This window comes from Mustela erminea, chromosome 7, assembly GCF_009829155.1.
Source record: "Mustela erminea isolate mMusErm1 chromosome 7, mMusErm1.Pri, whole genome shotgun sequence".
NCBI classification, from domain to species: Eukaryota; Metazoa; Chordata; class Mammalia; order Carnivora; family Mustelidae; genus Mustela; species Mustela erminea.
In genome coordinates this window covers 135,307,546-135,331,940 of record NC_045620.1, presented here as the reverse complement: position 1 = coordinate 135,331,940, position 24,395 = coordinate 135,307,546, and the positions used below count along the sequence as shown (strand labels likewise).

Below are 24,395 nucleotides of genomic sequence, written 5' to 3'. Positions count from 1 at the left end.
GCCTCGGCTCCGTAAACACAGCAGGATGCCAGAGGCAGACCGAGCCCCTCGCACCTCCTGGGCCCAGGCTGCCTTCTGGGGGTCCTTCTGGGAAGTAATGTGTGGTTTCCCCGGTGTGCCACATTCTGGGCCTTCTCCCTCTGCACTTGCTCTTCTGTCTGCCTGAAAGGGCGTTTTGCCACTTAGAGGAAAGGGAGGCTTGAGGAAGGGAGAAGCTGGTTCTGGAATTTTCACCTCACACTTCAGGCACCCAGCCTGTGTCCTTCCTGAGGCACCGCACAGCAGGCTGACCATTAGTGAGCCCTTGGTGGCGGGGTTGGGGGGGAGCTGCTAATTCTGTCATCTCTTACCCATCTGGTAGATCCTGCCGAGTTTGACTTATTATGAGGCCATGGATCTGAATTATTTTAAAGTCAGAGTATGGATCCCAAAGGCTTTATTTCAGAGCCTTGTGGTTGCTTCAAAGAATTCACCTTCTTCGGTGACTTCTGGAGGAAAACCCATACCTTTTCTTTGGATGTGCTGACACCATTCACAACATTTTTGGAACTGTTCTCCAGAACTGCTTTTAGTTTCATATTCCTTTGAATATTTTTGGTTAGAGGAGTGTGAGGATAAATGAAACTTTTTTAGAACCAGACACCAGAAATCAGTGGGGCATATTCAGGAAGGGATTAGCCGCGGGCGACCGCAGTCGGTCTGGGGCCCTGTGAGCGTCCACACATGCCATCTCTCAGGGCGGTTAGTTCCAAGAGGAGGCCCATGTGGCTTGATCATGAGTGTGCTTCATGTCCTAAGGCCACTGCTTGCCTAGGAAGAGCACTTATTTCACTGTGATTAAAAGAACAACAGAAAGAATTCACCATTCATGCCTTACACTGCCTCATACCTTTCCCGTCTTGAGTTCCTTAATTTCTCTGAGACGGATCTTGCTGCCTGCTTTCCTGATTTGTCATGGGTTGGCCCCATCTGACCTCTAACTGATCCCCACCTGTCCCCAGTGTGCCTCTGTTGCAGGCTGTCTCTGTCTCTGTACACCGTCTGCCGTTCAGCCCCACTCCTGGTCTGGACACAAGCCCTCCTGTCCCAGGCTCCTGTGGAAGACGTTAACCTTCTTTACTTACTCTCTTACGTTAGTTTTCTGTGGCTGCTGGGACAACTTACCATAAACTGAGTGCCTTAAAATGACAAATTTCGTTTCTTCCCTTTTGTGGCCCTCACTGAAGCCACAGTGGCCAAGATGAAGTTTAATCCCTTTGTGACTTCTGACGGGAACCAGAACTGTGAAAGGCATTTCGGTGCATTCTCCCACATTTGTGGGAAGATTATGTTTTCCCCCTCTTTGCAAATAGCTGAGGCAGAAGTACAGTGTTTGAGCCAAGCCCATCAGAAACGTGGTAGAGTCCGGGTTGTGCCAGCTCACTCCAAAGGTCAGCAGATTGACAGAGTGGTCCGGGTTTATAAGAAGACCTACGGCGTCTACACTGCGCGAGTACATCCAGCGGGACAGGGCGCAGGGCACAGCTGTCCATGTGGGCATTCACCCTCGCGAGATGGTTATCACTGGACCAAAACCTGACAGAGACCACAAAACGATCCTGGGATGGAAAAGCCAAATCTCGCCAAGTAGGAAAGGAAAAGGGCAGATACATGGAGACAATTGAGAAGATGCAGGAATAAAGTAATCTCCTATACGACTTTCAAGAAAAACTGTGAAAATGAGAAACGGACAGATTTAGCTCGTGGCTCTGGAGAGCTCAGGTCGGAGATGGGGCCCGTGGGGCTAAGGTGACGGCATCAGCAGTGCTCCTTCCTGGGGGTCCAGGCGAGAGCGCTTCCTTGCCTTTTCTAGCTCTGCATCCTCAATCTGTGGCTTTTCATCTTCAAAACCTGTCACGGCCGGTGCAGTCTTTCTCACACTTGTCACCGTGACTCTGGCTGCCCTAGCAGAACGCCTAGGCCGGGTGGCTTCGTCCGCGGGCGTCTGCAGCTCATAGTTCTGGAGGCCGGAAGCTGGAGGCCAGGGGGTCTGCGTGGCTGGGTTGTGTGCAGGCTGTGTCCCTGGCCAGCATGTGGCTGCCTTCTCGCCGAGTCCTGTCCGGGTGGACAGTGAGTGGGCTCTGGGGCATCTCTTCTTGTCAGAGCACTTATGCCACCCTGGGAGCCCTACCCTCCTGATCTCAACCAGACCTGATCATCTCCCAGGAGGCCTCGCTTCACATACCATCACCCTGGGACACGGGGTGGCGGGGGCTCCCTGACACCGTTTTGTCCATAGCACACACAGACTCTGCCTCCCTCGTGCACAGCTCAGGATCCTGCGAGCGCCCTGGGCCCGACCCCAGTGACCCAGGATCACCTCCCCATCTCGGGTTCCGCTGATGAATGACTTGAATTTCAAGTGCAACCTCAGTTCCCATCTGTCAGGTCGCAGAACATCTTCACGGGGTCCAGGCCTCGCTGCGTGCTCATCTTTGGGGCGGGAGGGGGTGTTCTTCTGCCTTCTGCATCTCCCCTCTAAATTCGGAGTTTTGCAGTTGAGTCCGTTGGAAGAGTTCCTAATACACAGGCCCTGTTTACCCTTGCAGTGTTGTTCTTTATTGTTCTCGAACAGGTTTGTGTCTGCTGGGCTTTGCCCCTCAGTTAGATGGCAGGCCCTTGAGGTCAGCGACTAATTCTTGGAGGCGAGTGGAGTTTGGGATGAAGAGCGCGTAGTGTTAGAACCCGAGAAGCCTGGAGTAGAAGTTCATGTGCCCCTCAGAAAGCCTGCCACCGGAAATTCTCGAATCTTTCTGAGCCTCCCTTTCTTCACACATGAGGCGGGAATATTAATATTTTGAAAATATTAGTGAAGATTAACTGAGCAGCAAGGCAGAAGTGATAGGCGTGGCTCAGGGCACACGGTAAGCACGGTGGCTGCAAACATGCTCGCCGTGTGTTCCTTCAGCGGCAGACACCAAGGCCGGCAGAGACGTTGTCCATTTTCTCAAACCTTCCTTTGTGTGTTGTTGTGTTTCTGCTGCAAGTTCTGAGACTGTCTCCTCGTGTAGGAGAGAAACTTAGCATTTTAGATGTGAGCAGTCTACTTGTGGCCGACTGCTGTGCTCCGCTGGGTGAGGGTTTGTACAGACGGAAGCAGAAGGGGGGTCCGAGATGCTGTAGGGCAGCCAGATGTGTTTTTACAGCCGGGGAGCCGAGGCTGGCTTTCACCCTCTTCCCAGGTACCTACAGAGTCACCTCAGGATTGTCTCTTGGCTTACAAAGCCTGTTATATATACTCTCTTGCTTTTTAGGAAAAAAGTTTGCCCAGCTCTGCGTTAGGGTAGTGGTTCTGAAACTTCAGAGTGCCCGAGAATCCCCTGGAGGTCTTATTAAAACACGGGGTGCTGAGCAGCTCCATCTTTAGAATTTCTGGTTCAGTAGCTGTAGGATAAAGCCTGGAGGATGAAGTATTTGCTGACTGAGTTCCCAGGTGACACTGAAGCTGCTGGTCTTTGAGGATACAACCCCCCCCACACACATGCACACACACGCATGTGTGACTTTAAACATTTGGCCTGAGCCAGAGTGTAGCATGTGTGTCCCCACAGATAAAAAGCAAGTTTTTCTACATAATAGCAAGTATATTACATTTGCTCCTATGTTTCAAAAACGATGACAGTCCCGCTATCTTCATTTTCTAGAACATCTTGTGTATAGGTTTGCAGAAGCCTTTATTATAATGGTTTGTTGAGAAACAGTTTCTACAGTAATTTTTCCCACTCATCATAAGCTGCTTTCTGACCTCTTAAAAACATCCAGTTTGTATTTGTTCTAAAACTTTTTAGTTTAAAATGTCTCAAGCTCTCTCTCAGTCCAAAGGTGTTCTCCCCCTCCCCTGCACTGGGAAGTTGGAGCTAACATGTTTTAGCGTTTGACCTATCAGTGGGTGGAAAATTCTTCTTTATCAAGAAGGAAACAACGGGGAACTTTCATTTTCACTTCTCTAAGAATTACTCTATCTTGAAGACTTGGTGCAGATCTTCTTACTGAGAGAGGGATATCTTCTTTACCCTTTATCTGAATGTCCTAGAGTAGTTGTCACTTCCTTGAAATGAGAAGCACAAAGAAAGAAATGCTGATTTTCCTGTAAACCCTTACCAGCTTCCCCTTACAGAAGAAAATGAGAATTTAATAATTTTGTGTATGTATTTCTCCCTTTTTTACAGTGCTAATTAGAATATGGTTATTAAATTAATCCCGAGCTTAAAATTAATACAGAGAACTTTTTCTATTATACCTATATAATTTAAGGATAGAGCAGTTTGAAAGAAACCTGTGCAGTAGTTGAGGAAGTGATGTTTCATTGTGCACAAAGAAGGTACTGTATCTGGCATGATTTTCTACTATTACGTGAGAAAATAACTGAATTGTAGTAATCCCCAGGGATTGGCATGAGTAGGATGAAACAGCTATTCTGCTGCTTTGTTGTGGCACTGAAAGCCAGGGCATGGAATTTTTTAAAAGCAGTTTGGTGGTTCACCTCAAGAGAAATAAAACTCTTTATGTGGAAAGATACCCAGAGATGCTCATTGCATTGTCCTAGTTATCTCAGAGAAAACCTGAAAGCCTCCAATAACTGAATTAGGATATACTGCTTGATGGAACTATGGTTATGTAGCAACATGAAGAAAAATGCTTATGATGACATTTTCAGACTATAAAACTCAGGATACAAAATACATGTTACTGTGTCTGTGATCAAAAGGAATAGGAGATTATGACAAATGATAAAGAAAAGGTTTCTGTGTGGATGTTCATAAACTTGAGAGTACAGGCATAATAATCTGACCCCCAAGAAGTATTTGTTGTGGGGCCAGCCCTGTGCTAGACAACTACCTCCATGAATACAGTCTGCACAACAGCCCTGTGAGTTAGGTACTATCAGCAACTCCATTTATAGGTGAGGTCAGTGAGGCACAGAGTAGTAATCTCCAGGGTTCTCAGCTAACAATTACAGAAGCTGAGATTCAGAACCAGACCTGCTTCCCCATCTCTGCTTTTGACCGTGGAACCCCACTTCCCGGTGCTCAGTGCTCGGTGCACCAGCTGCGAACAAGGGTCCACAGTGGAGAATGAGCAAGCAGTAAGGCTGTGGGACCCTCCTGGATATCAGCTGGCGGAGCCATGGTGAGCCTTTTGAAGAACTCCAAGTGGTTTTGGTTGACCACAACTCAGCATGAACCAGTGTGTGAGAAGCTCAAAGCTGAGTCAGGTGACCTTGGGGGAAGTATGTTTAAAAAAAAAAAAAAAAGTTGGTTACCCCTTTATTGAATTGTAAAAGCAACATTTTAAGAGGGACCTCAAAATCTTAGAGCTGAAAACCTCAACATAGGAGGACCCTGGAAGGACCTAGTACTTAGCTTGGGAGGTAGGGAGAGGGCATATCTGAAGGCTTTCTCTAGGACCAAGAAGTGAAGTGTATTTTCTGTTTCTCTCTAAAGGGTATTTTCATGGGAGCAAGCTTTGACTCAAATATGAGAGAGAAGTGAGCTGGTCATTGGAAGGATTTCAGCAAAGGCTTGGTGCTTCCTCTACGGAAGTTGTAGGGGTGGTGGGGTCATGGACTCTGAGACCTTGAGATGTTTTTTACTTATGAGTCTCTGAAATGCTTATGGTCTCTCTTCTGCTGGTTAAGAAGAATGATTGGAATTTAGGTGGGTAACTTGTAGAATCCTGTCAGCAGTGAACAGCATATTAATCACAGACAGATGGCTAATCAGAAGGAACGCTAACTAAGACTCAAGTGACTTAAAGTCCCACGTATTAACATGAATCATACTTAGGGTCATCGTATTTATTTGGTAGGGAGTTTAAGCTCATTTAGGCTGGGCTTTTTCACCTAGTGAGTAGGGTCTGTGGACAGACTTAAAGGGTCTGTGCATCCTGAAAATTGTATGGGAAGTTATATAAAGATGCTTTGTCCTGAGGTAATCAGAGGAGGTAATCAGAAACATTGTTCTGATTTTTACTGATGTCTGTGATAAAAGATTAAAGAACCAGTGATCTAGCTAAACCCCCATATTTTACAGGTGTGGATATCATCACAGAGTTGACTATCTGCCTTACTTACTGTAAAACATTGACTACATTATTCAGCATTATTCAGGGGGTCTCTGAACCTGTTCAGGGAGTCTCCAGACTGTCCACTCACCCAGAGTCACAGAGCTGAAAGGTCGTGTGCATGTGTACATATGTATATATGTGTTTATTGATCTAAAATCTTGCCTGCATGAGTAGCAGCTATTACCTGAGGCTTGGAGACCATTGGTTTTTCAAGGCTGCTGGTTTTTGGGTGTGACGACTTGGGAGGTCTTGGCACACCACGGGAGCCGTCTTTTCCCCTGGTCTGCAGTGCTCTCAAAGAAGAGGGATGGCGGGGGGAGGAGTCTGGTGAGCATCTGTAAGTAATGGGAATTGTATCCTTAGGGATAGGGAGGCAGAAATCAAGAGGGGAAAAGGCTGAAAGCAATTTGCCATGACAAAATGCACACTGTGTAATGTGGCTGGTCAAGCCGCTTTGCCAACAGGGGGCATCTGTGTAATTGGATGTAAGGTTTCCAGTAGCCGGGAGTCCGGTCAGCAGATGTCTGCCTCCCTGCTTTCCGTGCCAGATACCTGGGGATTCCAGGCTAAAGGAGAGCCAGAGCCTCTCCCTCCTCTGATGGGGTCGCAGAGCAACCGTAGGACGGGAAGCCGCTCTTTGGAGAACTTGTCTGGGGTGAGTCAGGCAGCTGGCTGCTCGCGGCTCTCATCTCCTGGACCGGCTTCCAAAGGACGAAACTCATAAGCTTTACCTCCTCCGGGAAGCCTTTTCCATCACCAGCCCTAGAAAATGTGCTCACTTCCATTTCGAGCTGCAGTCTCCCTCTTGTAACGTATGTGGTAATGGATTGTTCTTGAGCATTTCTTGTTTCTCGTCGTCGTGCTGAGCTGTGCATTGGCAGGCGCCACGCTTTATTCATCTTTGTACCTCCAAATCCAGCTTTCCTAGATGCAAGTCTTACCATGTCACTTTACAGCCTTTGGGGTCCCTTCGTTACCTGGGATGCATCTGGGCCCTGCCGGCTGCTCCCTGTCCTCTGGCCACACCTGTTCCCCCGCCCCCAAGCTTCCCAGGGTCGTTCTGTCTCTGGCTGTGCTCTCTGCACCAAACTGACCGCCTGTGCATCTTTCTCCCTTGCGGAGCTTTGCTTCTTGAGGGAGGGGCTCTGCTTCCTGAATCTCCGTGTTCTTCAGTGCTTGCTGCTGGAAAGGATTTCAACATGATTGGATTTTTACCCTTTAGTACCAAGAATGTTCTTGACCGAGAGTGGGTATTCGGGAAATACAGGAAGAGTAAAGAGTAAATAAAAGTGAACCTTGATAGGCTTTCTGTACTCTGAGCCTGTAACCTAAAAGGACAAGAAAGATAGCATAAAAAATAAACCTCGTCTAGTGCATCAGTCTCAGCACCCCCCCCACCCGAATGCACTTTTGCAAGCAGTGGGTGTTTTATATTGAGGCAGCTAGAGCTGTGTGGGGTCCTTCACACAGACTTCCGACGTCACCGTGTTGTCGTTTATCAAGGGCAGGATCAAAGAATACGTGGTGATCTCAGATGAAAGTGTTCCTGTTTCAGTAGCCAGACCTTGACGTTAATTAACTTCATCGCTCGCTTCCTGTGTTGGACGTAACCAGACTAGATATGTTCGTGATCCCCTCCATAAGGACTGGTGCTTTCCATAATGTCAAAGGGGACGCCCCAGGAAAGGGTTAAAGAAAATGAGCTTTGAAAATAGAAAAGAGCACAGAATGTTGGAAACGTGGCAGGTGATGAAGCTCTAAGAGAGGGACCACGTTTCTCTTGTCTTGCTTGTCTTGAGCTTAGGAGTTGTCAAATAGAAGGGTGTTCGCATCAAACCCTTTCTGGTTTGTAGGTCCCTGTGTCTTGTCAGAGCCATTCAGGTAGGTACTCAGGTTCCAAAGACTGCCTCTGTCGTGGTGGCTTGTCCGAGAGAGACTTCGGTGAAGAATTCACGTTGTGATACCCTCAGCAGGCACAGGCACAGAGAGCCAGAATGCCCTAGCCATGGCAGTGGACACTTCAGTCTGTTCTGTCGTATTGATTCTACATATTGTTTTCTAATTATAAAGATGATACACGCTTAGTTTAGAAGATTGAGAGGTGCAGTAGCACAGAGTCATGGCCGGGGGCCATTCCCACTCCCCGTGTGCGACAGGCTGCGGTGTGGGGGTGTGGGCCGGTAACCGCGGCCCCCAGGCTGGCTGTTCCCACTCCCACGGGAGCTCCCACAGCTGAAGGCTGCCCACTGGGGGAGGATGTGATGCTGCATAGACAGTGGGGCCCGGGCCTGTACGCCAGCTGCCCTGGTGGCGCGCTTGCCGTTTTCACCACCGCTTAGCATTTTGGATTTTCCTTTCAACCTCTTCTCTACTTTTAACTTTATAAAGTTGAGACTAAATATACAGTTTCATATCCTGCTGCCCCTTTTTTTCTTAAACGTGTTTTCTGTGCTGAGCATATTCCTACTTCATGATGTCAGAAGCCTCCAGAATGTTCCATTTTATAGAGACAGCTCTTCACTCATTTGCACATTGTTGGCGCTTTGTACACTCTGTTTTCACTCTTGACAAGTTATTTGGCACACACACCTCTGATCACCTGGATTATTTCCTTAGAATGGATTTCTAGAAGTGAGATCATGGGATGTCAAAAATGTCTTAGACTTTTGGTACTGATTACCAGATGGTGAACTGAAAGCTTTTCATCTGGGCTGGCTCTGGAAATAAAGCTCTAAAAATGGTTTTCTCCCACGGGATGAAAGATCACAGGGCAGAGATCCTGTCGGAAACAAGATTATCTTTGACTTGAAGCAGTTGTTCCCTCAGGAGCCTGTGCGCTCCAACTTGGACACAAAACCAGGCGATGTGTGGGGTCGCCAGCGCCAGGGGAAGTGGTCTCCTTCGTGTGCACTTGTGCAGATTGTGTGGACGTTAAAATGATGGCACACGGTTGAATATTAATCAGTGTGCCATCGGGAGTGCCTTTGTAAAGGCACTACCGTAGAGAACATACGTCTCTTCTTAAACGTGCCCTTGGCAGAGCGGCCTGAGTGGGTGGTTGGTCGGCCTGAGTGGGTGGTTGGTATGTGGGGGTGTCAGCAGGTGTTTGTGTCAGCTGGACCCCCGAGGGGCCCGTGGTCTGGCCAGGAGCAGGGGCTTAGACTGTCCCAGTCAGGGTGGCCTGCCAACCCCCGTTTCTCTGATTGTGGCCCTTGGTGTCTGGGTTACCAGTGCGTGTGCGTGGCTGGGGGCCAGGAGCACATTCGTGTTAGCCTAGAACCGAGAGTAGTGGCTGTGATGGACCCATGGGGGAACGTTGGAAGACGGGGCGTCAGGAGACCAGAGATCTTGTTCCAGCTCTGCCGCACACCTGCTGTGTGAATGCGGGCAAGTCAGCACCTTCTCTGGGCTTTGGTTCCCTGTCTGTAAAGGCAGGATTCCGGACCAGGTCCCATTTCAACTGAAAAGACCCAGCAGTGGGTGCAGATGGCCCATGGGGCCTGGGCTGCCGTGGGATGGTATGGAGAGCTGAGAGCTACTTGGGATGGTGTGGAGAGCTGAGAGCTATGGGCACGCAGGGGCTGGAAACCTACAAAAGCGTTCACAGCCTCTGAACACGTGGGGCTCCGCGCTGCTCCCTGGGGTTGATTACCTGCCTGTTCCTTCTCTGGAAATTGCTGCCTAACTTTGGAACCTCAGTTCAGAGTCCCCTTCTTGGAGGCTCCGAATCCCCACACCTGTCACGTTGCAGGCCATCGTGGTGTGGATTCGTCTTTCCCTAGACATTGATGCCAGCTACGGTGCTCATTCTTGTGTGTGTCCCGCCCCAGCGTACAGCCTTACCCTTGTTGCAGGGTTGGAGGTGATGAGCAAAATATTTGAGGTGGACGTAGAGGTTGGTGGAGGGTGAATTGACTGGGGCCGGGCTGTCCTTTGGCAGTGCTGGGGCCCTGGGCTTTCCTCCCTGTGCTGGGCCTGCTGAGGAAGCGTAAAGGGGCTGCCTTTTGTCCTTTTTGGATCCAGCTTTTGAACTATATGCATTAGGCCTTCTCCTTGATAGGAGGGTTTGTTTTTTTTAAAACAACAGAATCAAGTAAACTAAAAAGCACACAATAAAATGCAGTCCTTCTAAATTCAGAATGGATGCATGCTTGCTGGCTTCATAAGAGATTTTTCAGTGCGAATCTCTCATTTCATCCCTTTGATTGGATTGGTGGGAAGTGGGACTTTGGGGCTGTGAGGTGGGGGAAATGGAAGGGCTGTGGGGTTAGAATGGAGAAGAAACGGGGTCTTTCTTGTCCTGCTGTGGTCTCAGGGACTTGGATTCTCATGTCCCTAAGTCCCTCCCACATCAAAGACGTTTGGATCTGGATCATTAATAAGAACCAGAGTTTAAGATCTATTTGAACAACGGGGAAGCAGGAGAGTGAGCTCTTTTTAGAGAAACAGCTTTCAACAATTTTGTAAATAAAAGCTGATAGACCAGTTTGGGCTCTTTCCAGAAACTTTATTCCCAAGCTATTTATTTCAGGTTCCTATTTTAAGTTTGTTTCTGGCAAAAGAAAGATAAAGGCACTTAACAACTTTCTGTTCTCTAGTAGGAAATTCTCAGACTTCGGGAGATCTGGAGCAGTAGCTCAGTCAGTGAGTACATATCTGTGGAGGGTTTACTGTTCCTACGGTGGGGACCCTGTTGGGTGTTTCAGGAAGACACGGAGACATACGGCGCTATCATATTTTATCAAGAAGTTACAAATCTGTTTGCAAGAAGAGAAATTTGTGTTAAAAACCCCAAGTAGATCAGCATGAAGAAGCTTCCACTGACTGAAGCTGGGACAATTTGAGCATCAAAAAGTAGATTACAGTGGACCAGAACACTTTAAATATAAATACAGGGAATTATGGTGATGATGAGCTCACAACTTCATGGATCATGATTGGAGTGTGGGAATCAACACATTGTTTCAAAGATTTATAAGGGAAAGAATTTTTTTTTTCAATCTTTTTTTTTTTAATTTAAAATTTTTTTTTTTAAGATTTTATTTATATATTTGACAGAGCGAGATCACAAGTAGGCAGAGAGGCAGGCAGAGAGAGAGAGAGGAGGAAGCAGGCTCCCTGCTGAGCAGAGAGCCAGATGCGGGACTCGATCCCAGGACCCTGAGATCATGACCTGAGCCGAAGGCAGCGGCTTAACCCACTGAGCCACCCAGGCGCCCCAAGAATTTTTTTTTTTTAAAGATTTTATTTATTTATCAGAGAGAGAGAGGGGGAGAGAGCGAGCACAGGCAGAGAGAATGGCAGGCAGAGGCAGAGGGAGAAGCAGACTCCCTGCTGAGCAAGGAGCCCGATGTGGGACTCGATCCCAGGATGCTGGGATCATGACCTGAGCCGAAGGCAGCTGCTTAACCAACTGAGCCACCCAGGCGTCCCGGGAAAGAATTTTTTTAAAAAGATTTTTATTTATTTTATTTGACTCAGAGAGAGATCACAAGTAGGCAGAGAGGCAGGCAGAGAGAGAGGGGGAAGCAGGTTCCCTGCTGAGCAGAGAGCCCAATGTGGGGCTGGATCCCAGGACCCTGGGATCATGACCTGAGCCCAAGGCAGAGGCTTAATCCACTGAGCCACTCAGGTGCCCTGTAAGGGAAAGAATTTTTAAAAACACCCTATACCCAGTCAGTTGAGAAGCCCAGAAGGAGGGGTGATAGGAGGTTCGTTAGCACTTGGTGCCGTAATGTGAGGTCTTGCTATTCCTCCTCTGTGCGCTGTTGGCTAACTGCCAGTGAAGAGAAAAGATAGGTTCCTCCTCCCCACCGGTGACCATGGGCAGGGAGGCAGCCCGCAAGGTGAAAAGAGTGGGGATTCCTGCCCACCTCTTACCAACTGTGTGATCTCGGGCAAGTCTCTAAGCCCTCTGAATTCTACTGGATTTATTCAGAAGATAATAGGGATGATAATATTAAGACCTCACACTGTTATCAAGTTAAGTTGAACAAAGGCTTAAAGGCCACCTAATCGGCATTAATGAAAGGGAACCCCCATCCCCCTCCTTTTGGGTATTCGTGTAGAGCGGCCCAGGCACGATTTGGGGGGCACCCAAGGCGACTTTGGCCTTTGTGTCCTGTTTCTCTAACCCAGTGGAGACCTTAGCCCCAGATGTCTGCTGTGGCTGTCACTCCCTTGCAAAGCCACACTGGAATTGCCCATGTCTTGACCACCAACCCTGAAACAGTTATAGAAGAGCATGTGGTTTGGAAGGAGCTTTCCTTTGCGGTTAAACCACATGTGCTAGAATTTTCTAACTGAAGTGAACTAGACGATGTAACTGACCCATCTCTGAAATAGAATTAAAAAAATCTAAAACGTGGGCCCCTGTTTGGGCTAGGGAAGCTGTTTTTCTTGTTGAACTGAACACTAGTACAGAGGAGAACAGTGGGCTTTGGGGTGAAATGCACTTGGATTTGAAGCCTGGCTTGGCCGCTTGCTGGCCCTGTTTCCCAGGACAAATACTTAACCTCTTTGAGCGCCCCGACTTATGTTCACCATGATGAGGAAGAATGCGTAGGTCTTATTACAAAGTTGTTGTGAGGTTTAGAAAAAGCATACATTGTCCATACTCCGTAGAAATGACATCGTGCTTCTGTTTATCGTGTGTGCTGTTGGATCTTTGCTGAGTGTGGCTGAGCTTGTGTCCCCGGTGCTATTCTTTGCTTCTTACCTTAACCTTATGAGTATCTCACAGCAGATCTCCAACCTTCACGTGGCTGAGACATTTGGCCATTTACTCACCAGAGTCCCACGCTCCGCGGAAGGCATGGGCCTGGAACCCAGATCTTCTGGGAGCTCTTCCCGCTCTGACACACATTCTTCAGGGCCCCTGTGTGTGTTTCTGTCTTGTTTGCTGAGTGTAGTCTCAGAAATGCATTTAATTTATCTAGAACTCTCAGGTCCTTTTCTGAAATGGCAAAGGAAAAGGGCTCAAACAGTGAAATTAATTTTCTCTTATATTTGTGAGGCCAATGTTGGAATCCCCAGAGGCCAGTACTGGAGGTCTAGGGCATAGCTCCTCCCCGGTACGATGGACAGGCACGCCGTTCATGGATCACAGGAATGTGGCTTGGGGTCAAGGGCTGCCCGTCACAAATGAATGTTCCTCATGTTTCCCCGGTCACCAGGCCCAGGAATTGGCATTGGCTGACAGTGGTTTAATTTACCTGAGGAAGAATCTGATGGCATTCACATACAAGTTTATGCTACATGTCTGTCTGCCCTGTTGTGCATACAAAGTGGTCGTGTTACATTTCTTGTTGAAATGAGGAAAACATAGAAATCAGGCGCCTGGGACTCAGATGTCGTTTAAGCATCTGCCTTCAGCTCAGGTCATGATCCTGGGGTCCTGGGATCGAGTTCCGCATCAGGCTCCTTGCTCAGCAGGGAGCCTGCTTCTCCCTCTGCCTGCTGCTACTCCTCTTGCTTGTGTTCTCTGTTTCCCTCTCTCTGACAAATAAATAAATAAAATCTAAAAAAAAAAAAAAAAAAAAAGAAAGAAAAAAGAAAAGAAACGAAATCAGGTGCTTAATGCAAACAACAGTTGTTTTATCACAGACTGGCTGGATTCACTTAGAAATGACCTAGAAGTAAGGGGATTATAGTCAACTACATTAACTTACTAGAAACCTGGGCCCCTCCACCTGCCTCCATTTCTGAATGAAAGATCTGAAGCTGGGTGGCAGCTTCTACAGTCTGATAAGATCCTTGTTATCATTTTGGTGTCCAAAAGGGATTGGGAACCACTGAGCTGGAGACCCAGAATCCAGGTTTCCATGCATTAAGGCCTAATGATAGTAAAATGCCGTCAGATAGATTACAGGGGTTTGCTTTTTGTTGTTATTCGGACAGAAGCTTGTTGTCTTGTATTTCAGGCACAAAGATAAGTAAAATTTAGTCCCCGTCTTCTAAACATGTCTAATGTCGAGACATACGTTCCCAGTTTCAATGTCCGTGCTGAGACCAAGGACGGGGCACAGGGCAGAGTCATGGAAGGCTTCCTGGAGGAAGAAGACATCCATGGGATGTATAGCAGTCAGGGAAGGCAGGCACCTGACCAGAGGATGTGTCTGAGAAGAACACAGACACTCAGTTGACCTTTGTGGCCCCAGCCTGTGCTCCAAGGTCCACAGCTCCTGCCATGTGGAAAGGAGAGCCGTGGCCTGTGGCTCTGGTTCAGGGCTCACACTTGAGAGGAGTGGGCATCTCTTCCTGAGTTTCTAGGAGAGGACCGAGTCTGCTGGCTGGGCTGGTGCTTCCTGCCATCTTGTACACCACAGAGGGGTCCTAGGAGATGTGGGAGGCCTCGGGGTAGCCTTGGAGCCTCATCCGACATGCTGGAGGCGGGGGGGCTTGTGCAAGGAGGCTCTTCCCATCCTGGTCGTCATGGCCCTCCTTCCTTGGGATCCGTTGTCAGTGCAACGGGACCGTTGTCAGGACAGTAAAGTGATTTCTGCTCTGGTGCAGCTCGACACTTTTCAGATTCGTATCCTGCTAATGTGTTCAGTTTTATTCACAACTTAGGAAGAAGCTGTTAAGCGCGAGGATGGAGAGGTTGCTGTACTAACGGGGCATCTCCCACTGCTGTTGTAGCTCACGTGGAAAACGAGGAGCAGTACACCCAGGCTCTGGAGAAGTTTGGGGGCAACTGCGTGTGCCGAGATGACCCGGATTTAGGAAGTGCGTTCCTCAAGTTCTCGGTGTTTACAAAGGAGTTGACAGCACTTTTCAAAAACCTGGTAAGTGTCCTCACACACAGGAAGCCGTTGGGCCGCGGGTCGAGCGCATGCAGTTCCTTTAGTCGGAAAGGTAGCCCGTGGAGGGTAGCCGAGGTGTGTGCTCATCTGGGAATACATTTCAAAGCTCATGCGGTGCCTAAAGGAATTATATTTTCTATACCCATTTGGTTACTTTGGAATAAATTTTAGAATTGTAATTTTTACGGTAACATGGCTTTTTTAATTCAAGTGCGCGTTTTAAATATACACAGCTGTGGGACAAAATGGATAAATGCGTTCATCTTCTTAAGGGCCCCTGACTTCAGTTTTTAAGTTTATAAACTACATAGAATCATCTGTTTCTGGTAATTATGGTGGGCATTTAAACTTAGAATATTTAATAAATATGTTCCAGGCCTGTCTTACACAGCAAGGTAACCTATAATCAAAGCACAGAAATTGCCATGAATATTTAAAGGCCTTTTATGCTCCCAAATGCAAAGCCTAAAAAAAGTCGCTTTTTAAGCAAGTGGGAACGTGGAGTCGGGACTCTTGCCTGTGGTAGGTGCCGGGTAACGTGGGTGAATGGGGTTCTTTCTTGTGCTTGGCGGCTCTGTGCCTTCCTCACTGTGGGAACAGAATTCTGAACAAGTGGGCAGCCTGAGAGGGTGTTTGTGACCCCGCTGCCTGGCTTCTTCCACAAGGGGAATACACACTGGGATGGCCCCAGCCTCCCTTTCCTGTTTTTCTCCCCCAGCTTCAAAAGGTCATGGGTGACCGGAGCCGGTCAAGGTCGCAAACAGCAGTGCCATTCTCATTTCTCCTGTCAGCAAGCAAATAACAAGTGAAAAAGTAGCTTATCATTCTAGAAATGGTGATGATGGCGGGTTCGTCCGTCTGGCCGTGGCGGGGCAGAAAGAAGGGAACATTGTGTATGAGTTAAAACGCGGAAGGACAAGAACCAGATCCTTAAGGCTCTGGGTCTCTCTCCCCGTCTTCACTTGTAAGAGATTTCAGTTGGAAATGGTAAAATTAAAAAGTCGTTACTGTTTTTAAGTTTTTTACTCGGGCTCATTTGCAATCTCTTGGGGACTTTTGTCGAATTCATCACCCATTTCTTCCTGCTTCCAACAAGCTGGTGGCAAGCATCCTGACTGGGGATCCCTGGTCTCCCATTAGCCCTGCTCCCTGGACCCTGGCAGACATGCTTATTAGGCTCTCACCACGGAGTCAGATTGGAGTTTTTTTTATTTCAACTGGAGAAACCGAATGGCCCCAGGGAAGACCTGTGCGGGCCTCTTGGGACACTGTCAGCCCACAGCCCACCCCCCAGCCCCTTCGTGGGTCAGCCCCTCCGTGACTCTGGGCACCTCATGCCAAAGTATGAGTGAACAGCCTCCAGAGTGAAAGAGACCAAAACAAGCAGAGGTGAGGACTTAGAGGAAACAGGAGTAATGCAGACAGCAGAAGAAGCTTTAAAGAAACTGTATTTAGGGGCATGTGGGTGGCTCAGTTGGTTAAGCAACTGCCTTTGGCTCAGGTCATGATCCTGGAGTCCTGAGTTTGAGTCCCACATTGGGCTCCCTGCTCAGCGGGAGTCTGCTTCTCCCTCTGACCACTCTGCTCTCATGCTCTTTCTCTGTCATTCTCTCTCTCTTTCAAATAAATAAATAAAATCTTAAAAAAGAAAAGAAAAGAAACTACATTTAATTCTGCTGTGTGATGGGGTGCCTGGGTGGCTCAGCGGGTTAAGCCTCTGCCTTCGGCACAGGTCACGATCTCAGGGTCCTGGAATCGAGCCCCACATCGGGCTCTCTGCTCGGCCCTCCCTCTCTCTCTGCCTGCCTCTCTGCCGACTTGTGATCTCTCTGTCAAATAAGTAAATAAATAAAATCTTTTAAAAAAATTTTTTGAGAGATTGGAATAGACTTTATATCAGAAGGCAGGAGTAGGGATGCAGCTATGGTTAAAGAAAGGGGAGAAATGGTTAATGTAAGAAAACATAAAAGAAAAAATCTGGTGACATGGCTGGAATAGGAGTCTGTCAGAAAATGTTTCAAAAAACAAAGCGAAACAATAGAAAAGTAGAAAACAGATCACAGACATGATGATGAATCCTTCAGGCCCGTCAGTCAGTGGACAGGCGCCTCAGAATGAATGGAAGACAGGAGAGTGTCACGAGGACAAGATGGTCCCTGAACTCCAACCGCTCGTGTCTCCAGATTGAAGGCTGGTCAGAGCCCAGAACAGGGAGGCAGGAGGCCTCTGGGCATCTGTGTGAAATTGTGAACACTTCCATCTGTGTGAAATTGCACACTTCCAGAAGGCACATGGTGGATTAGGAATCAGTGGTTTCCGACGTCTCCGCAGTAGCACTGGGAACTTGAAGGCGTGGAGCAAGTCCACTAACCTCCTGGGGAGCAGGATTCCAACCTGGAGCCACAGGCAGCCGCGCATGCAAGTAGAACCAGAGATATTTTCAGTCAGGCAAGGCTCAAAACGTTCAGCTCCTGTGCGTCATTTCTCTGAAACTCCTTCAGGATGTGCTTTAGCAAAACGAAAAGGAAAGCCAAGAAAGAGGAAGATGTGTGAGTCAGGAAACAGGATTGAGCCAGAAGGGAGGCGGCGGGAGGGATCCCCGGAGGATGAGCAGGGCCTCAGGCAGGGGCCTCCCCGACCCCCTCACCCCCAGCCCCGCCCCGCTGAAAGCCGCTCCTCTTCCTCTCCATTCAGCTGCTGCCCAGGCCTGGCTTTTCTCAGTGTAGAATGGAGGGAGGAGTGTCACACCTGGTTCTGTGTCGAGACTCCAGCGAGTGCCTGACATGCTTCGTTTACTTAATCTTTACAACAGCTCCCTGGAGGGAGCCCGGTTCTCCTGCTCTGGGGACGAGATAACTGAGAAGGCGCTGGGGACGGTGGAGAAGGGCCCACCTTAGCCTTCCCCACGGTGGAATCCCCAGGAGGCCAGCTTGCGCTTCCTTGCCAACATGAGCTGCTGTACGGTTAACAAAACTGCCCCTTCTGTTCTCGGTTTTCTGCAAAACTGAAGACCAGGTAGGTTGGGACCTTGCCACGGCGGCTTTGCCACGTTGAGCATTGCGGGAATCAGGAACAGCAGCAAGGCCCGGCTGCCCACTTTTCTGCCGTGAGGAAGCCGGCAGTGGCCATCGCTGCTGAGCACCCATGGGGTGGCAGGCCGTGAGCTAGGTGTGAAGGGGACACTCGCTTGGTCCTCCTGACCCCTGTGCAGGACAGCGCCTGCTACCTTCATCTAACAGGGGCACAGACTCAAAAAATGACTTCCCTGATCTGTAGCCAGTGAGCAACAGAGTTGAGACCGCCAAATCTATGCTCTGTCCATGGCGGCATTTAAAGAAGTTAAAGTTTCTTGTCGACTCTTCTGGAGGGAAAAAGACAGAACAGGAAGGTCGGCAGTGCAGGGAAAGCATCAAGGTAAACGTGGGCTGGGCGGAGCTGCAGTGGCCTGTGCAGTGGGGCCTCAGTTTCCTCCGTGGTGGGAACACCAGGCCCACTCAGGGCCAGCATCGAGAGGAAAGCGGTGGGTGGGGGGGTTCTTTGTCAGCTAGAGCCCAGCTCGCGGGTGACACCCTCGTGTTGTCAGGAGACAGGAACCCAAGTCTTGGTGGTAGTGGCTTTGAGTCTGGGTGCCTCCCTTTGCTTTCAGCTTGTACTTTATGGAGTTAGGGTTGTTGATCCTGGCTCTGGCAAAGATCAGAGAGAGGGAGAAAATCTCTTACTTGTGCCAAAATTAAATTCACCAGGCCTGATTTTCTGGGTCAGGGTCCGTGGCGAAGCCATCCAGCCACTAGAGCACCGAAGGGGCCGCTTCTAAGAAGCTGTTGCTGAGAGTGAGCTGATTACAGGAGAATTCTCCTTTTTTGGTATTTTGTATACCATTCTTACTCCTATTTTTGGTCACATCTGTCCTATCTCTTATTTTTAAAGCCTTGCTTTTACTTTCTCTCAGGCATTTAAAAACATTTCCATCTTGGGTGGCTAAGATGGTCCATTCTGCCCTTGTCCACAAAGGAAAATTACCGCCTACCTGCTTTGTGGCGAGAGAGGATGTTTATAAAGCAGTTGGAGCGTCTCCAGAGAAAGGCCAACTTAATATAGAGTGAGATTTTGTTACTAATGGGTGAGATTCTCACCTTCACAGAGCCTATGAATTTTCTCTGCAGTTATGCAGGATAAGGGGAGAAATAAGGCAGCTCCAGAAATGGAACGTGTGAAATGAAACTGGTTATGAAGTCAGCCCAGTTTCTTAGGTTCTTTTCCTCTTACCAGATGGATGTGAGAATCCTGGAAGGATTTTCCAGGGACCACTTCTGTGCTGAGAGGTAGCTTTCTAACGAGTGGCTGCATTAGAGGACAGATTGCAGAAAGGTCATTCCCAGATATGCAGTCCCTGTCTTTTTTTCAGAGACTTGGGGGTGATATGTATGTGCTCCCCATCCGCAGAGCTGCCCCAGGGGGAAACAGGACCAGCAGATGCTCAAGGAAGGACAGAGTCCCGATGTGAGATCTGGGGGCAGCCTTGGGGCTTCTTTCACTCACAGTGAAAGAGGAATTTGAGGGGCGCCTGGATGGCTCAGAGGGTTATGCCACTGCCTTCGGCTCACGTCATGATCACGGAGTCCTGGGATCGAGTCCTGCAGGGACTTGAGTCAGCAGGGAGCCTGCTTCTCTCTCTACCTCTGCCTGCCACCCTGCCTGCTTTTGTTGTCTCTCTCTCTCTCTCTCTGATAAATAAATAAATAAATAAATAAATAAATAAAATCTTAAAAAAAAGAAAGAAGGAGTAATTTGAAAATTCCACCAACATACACCTAAGTTAAGAATTCATTTTAGGCAGCTAATCGTTGTTACCAGATATTCTAGGAGCAGAGCAAAGCGCTAGTGAGGTTCTGTTGGGGTGTGGGGCCGCCTGCGACCTTGTCCTTGTGAGTGGACAGAGCCTGGCAGAGGCGTCCCAGCCTGCCGTGTGGATATCAGCCGGGTTCTCCTGCCACGCCCTCCGGTGTGGTCCGACTGAGCTCAGTCTCCAGACTAACAGAGCGTGTCACATCGCTTCGAGGACAGAGAGCTTTCTGCTAGGTGTCTTCACCCTCCAGACTTGCGCATATGTCTCCTCTCTTTCTCTTTCTTTTTTAAAGATTTTTTTATTTATTCATTTGAGAGAGAGCATGTGCACATGTGTGAGAGCTCAAGCAGGGGGAGGGAGGGAAGAGAAAGGGGGAAGCAGGTGCCCCACTGAGCAAGGGGCCTGATCCCAGCACCCTGGGATCGTGACTTGAGCTGGAGGCAGATGCTTAACCCACTGAGCCACCCAGGTGCCCCGTACTACTTCTTTTTTAACTTCATTTATTGAAAATGTCATATTAAAATGTCTTACCTTCTTATTAATAACAGGGGCACTGATCATGATCTCTTCTTTTTGGGAGGAAGACTTGTTTTGGGCGTAAATTACTGAACTATGCCGAAATTTAGAGAACCCCTGGCATCTCGCACGTGGTCTATGGCCCGTCTCTGCCCCTAGACTGGTGCCAGACTACCCACTTTCCATTTCGGACATTTTAGTATTCTGATACTCTTGTGCCTGCTGATTGCTGGGTTTTACTGCTGCCGGCGTCTGCCTCCACTGTTTCTCGTTCCACAGTGCTGGGAGCTGGAGCACAGGCTGGCTTGGCTTGCAGGCTCGTGTATGCAGAGTAAAGATCTCCAAGCTCTGAGTGCTGAGGGCTGGAGAGCTGGGCGGATGGAGTCTGTGGACAGGCCAGCTGCCGGTTACTCCGGATGCCCAGAAACCTTCGCACTGACTTCTTAACTGGCCTCATGTGCAGCTGGAGATTCTTTGTCTTAGACTTGCAGGTCTTCAGCCCTGTAAGCTGCTTCCTACGCTCCCAAGTCCCCGACCAAAAATAAAAGCATGTCCTTAGTTTAACCAGAACAACAAAAGCAGTAAAGCTAATGTGAGAGCCTCTGTGTCTTGGTTGTAGCACAGACACCTAATACGTCTAAGTGTATTTTGATACTGTTTCTTCCCTTCTTTTTCTTTTGGAAGACATTGCTCCCTTCCTGTAATCCTCCTGGTACATGGACCTATAGAAGCGAGAGAAGGTGGGAAAAGCTGGGGGTGGGAACAAGGCCTCCAGAGGGGTTGACCAATCGCGCGCTGGGTACTGGGCCCGCTCTGGCGCTGTCCAGGCGATGAGCACTGCCCTCTGGCCAGGGACACACAAACGCTTTTATTAGAAGCACCGTGTGCTCCGATGGCCACGGTGAGAACGCCACAGAGCCTGAGGACCCCCGCCTTGGGTCCTTGGGTCCCTGGGCTGGAGGTGGGGCCAGGGAGTCCTGTGGGCATCCCGAGGTCCTCAGGCCCATCTGCACGTGGACATGGTGGCAAGTTCATGAACACGTGCCTTGCATGAATCTCTAATGACTCGCCAGATGCGTGGAGGATGCACTACTAGGGATGAATCAGTTGAAGCATTAGTGAGCTCCAGACAGGGTTTGTCTCTGTTCTCTCTCACCATCCTGTTTTCTCTCAACTGGTGGCTGCTAAAGGGACAATGGCCATGACCTAGGGGACTTTGTGAAATCTAAGCGAGAATGTGTGGACAGACGGGATTAGGAGACGTGCATGAAGGCGAGGGTCAGCTGTCCTGGCCGCCGCAGAGCAGGAGGGGGCCGGATGAGCGGCCTCAGTGATCAGGAGGCCACAGGGACCGATCTGCCTGGGTAAAAGCCGGGACAAGTTGCAGTAGCTCGAGGAGAAGCCATAGGGGGAGGAGGAGACGGCAGGTATTTGCTGTTCCAGGGGAGGTTGGTAAGGAGAGAAGACAGTGACGAAGGGCCAGAGCTGGTGGCCGGACGAGGTGGTGATACAGAAGGGGGTCTGCGAGCTGTCAAGCCCTGCTTCCCGTGTCTCCTCCCATTGGTGAGGGAGTCTGGCCTGGAGTCTGGGCCCCGCCCCTCTGTGGGGAGTCATCCGCCCGTCTGTGTAGATAAATTCAAGATCCTAGCTCCTCCGTGTACCTTCCCTTCTGTCTGGGAATTTTCAGCTATTAATCAGTCATTCCTTGAAATCGAAAACTTGGCAAACCGCATCAGTACCTGCATGTCTCAGATTCTACTCGAAGAGTGTTTAGACATTGTCTCATCCCTGCCCCCAGAGCCCCTAGCCTGGACTCCAGTGGAATCACCTGGGGCTTCTTAGAGATGCAGACTCCCAGGCCCTTCTCCAGGCCTCCTGCACCAGAATCTTCATTTTTATTAGATCCCCAGAGGGTGAGAAGCATTAATCTAGAGCAGTAGTTCTCAAAGTGCGGTTCCCGACCAGCAGCACAGGCATGATCTGGAACTTGTTAGAATAAAAATCACGGCCCCACGCTGCACCTGCTGAATGGTGGTTCTCAAACTTTGGTGCAGCGGCAGCACCGGGAGGGTGGTTAGAACACTTTGTTGGGCCTGTTCTCAGAGTTCCTAACCATGTGCACCTCTGCTGAGTTTCCCCGTGATGCTGACCTCACCGGTCAGGAGCCGGCCATCATAGAGGACAGCCGGTGAGGTGCCTCCGAGGCTGACCCCCAGGGAGACGGGGACGGTAATGCTCAGGCCTCGCTGGGGCTCGCAAGTATCTCCCATCCTTGGATTCTAGGAGGCAAGAAGTTTGAAACACCCTGGTTGATGGCGTAGTTTTCATGTCAGGAGACGCTGTGGGATCTTGGGTGGTTCTGGTGCTCTCGGGGGCCTCGGAGTCGGCTGTCCGCGGGGTTCGGCACAGCTGCGCGGAGCTGGAGGTGAAGCTCCCGCCCCTAATGGAGGAGAGGGGCGGAGGGTCACTGTTTTCTCTCCACTTAGAACGTGAAAGATCAAAACAGCGTGACTGGCGGAGACGCAGCGTGGAAAGCAGGAACCGACCGCTAAGCTGTAGCCCGCCGCGTGTCTGGTGTGAAAGTCGCTGGGGTGTGTTTTTGGCAGCTGGCTGGTTTTGATCTTTCAGTTTGTGTTAAACTTAACTCAAGATCAGTGTGGGTTCCCCCGCCTTTTTTTTTTTTTTTTTTAAGATTTTATTTATCTATTTGACAGACAGAGATTGCAAGTAGGCAGAGAGGCAGGCAGAGAGAGAGGAAGGGAAGCAGGCTCCCTGCCAAGCAGAGAGCCTGATGTGGGGCTTAATCCCAGGACCCTGGTATCATGACCTGAGTGGAAGGCAGAGGCTTTAACCCACTGCGCCACCCAGGTGCACCCCCCCTCCCTTTTTAATTAAACCAGCAGAGTGGTTCTTCGGCCAAAGGCAGCGGCCTGGGTGGGGGTGGGGGTGAGTGTGGGGCGGTGTGTCCTGCAGACCCCAACCAGCGCCCTCGCCGGCCAGGGAAGAAGTCTCTGCACTGACCCCAGAAGCGAAAGTGACCTGGATGGTTCTCCTGTTGAACCGCTTGTGTAACAAGGAACCAGAAGGGAGCTCCGATGTAGGTGGCCGCTCGGAGGGAGTGCGTATTCAGCCTCCCAGCTCCTCCTGCTCTGGTCTTGGGGGATGAATCTGTCTCTGGCAGCGAAATGCCGGGACAAGCTGTGGCTTCGGCTTCTCTGCTCAACTCTGCTTCTTCTCATTGGGATTTGGGGACCAGGTGGGCACCTTAGCCCTGTCTAGCTTTGCCCATCTGTAAAACGGGGATAACTGCACCTACTTCTCAGAGTAGTTGTAAGGGTTAAATGACAGCAAACCGCCTAGGGCCATTTAGGGATTTAGACCAATACCATCTGCTTCTACAAAAACCTTTTTGCCTGCATGCTCATTCTTTCAAATAAGCGGTCTTTGGAAAGCACATAGAAAACTTCTTTGAATCCGCCAGGCACACTGCTGCCTCCGTGCCTTCCTGTTAGGAATTCCCTCTGCAGGAATTTTCTCCCACCGGATCTCCCCCGGCTCTGTGGCTCCCTCCCTCCACTGCTCGAATGTCACCTTCTCAAAAGGCCTTCCGACCCTGATTTGAGAGTCCCAGCCCCTGAATCATCATAACACCTTTCTTTGTAAGTTTGTTGTAACCCCAAACTGAAAATAACTCCGCAGCCTGTGACAGGCGTCGTGATCCCCCGACTGTAGTCTTGCGGGACCGTGGCAGCAGTGCTTAGCGAGGAACAGGAGTGCACTGTTGGTGCCGCAGCACGGATGGCTCTCCAAGTAGGGAGTGCTCACTCCCCAGGCAGGCAGCCACAGAGAGGAGTGCGTGCCGCAGGATTCCGGAGGTGTACAGTTCTGGGGAAATGAAAACTGTTCTCTGGTGACAGAAGTAGATCGGTGGCTGCCCAGGGACCGAGTTGCTGGGAGATGGGGCTTGCAGAAGGGGCACAAAGAAACTTTTAGGGGGTGGATATGTTCACTGTCTGGATTTGGACAAGAGTTTGATGTGGGTGTGTGTATGTATATGTCATAACTTACCAAATTGAATACTTTAAAATGTGGGTAGCTTCTTATATGTTAATTATACCTTAATA

The 24,395-nt window shown here is 49.5% G+C and overlaps 1 protein-coding gene across 8 annotated transcripts in view; it reads left to right on the top strand.

Annotated features, from left to right (window-relative positions):
* The window catches only part of ASAP2 (ArfGAP with SH3 domain, ankyrin repeat and PH domain 2), a 166,966-nt gene that overhangs the window by 65,087 nt on the left and 77,484 nt on the right, over nt 1–24,395 (top strand). For 6 of the 8 annotated variants that reach the window (XM_032353369.1, XM_032353370.1, XM_032353371.1 and 3 more), the window contains one exon: nt 14,746–14,891. The exons of the other annotated variants lie outside the window; for them this stretch is intronic. In XM_032353369.1, the coding sequence (XP_032209260.1) occupies nt 14,746–14,891 (146 nt within the window). The remainder of the gene's footprint in view (nt 1–14,745; nt 14,892–24,395) is intronic. 8 annotated transcript variants of the gene reach the window in all.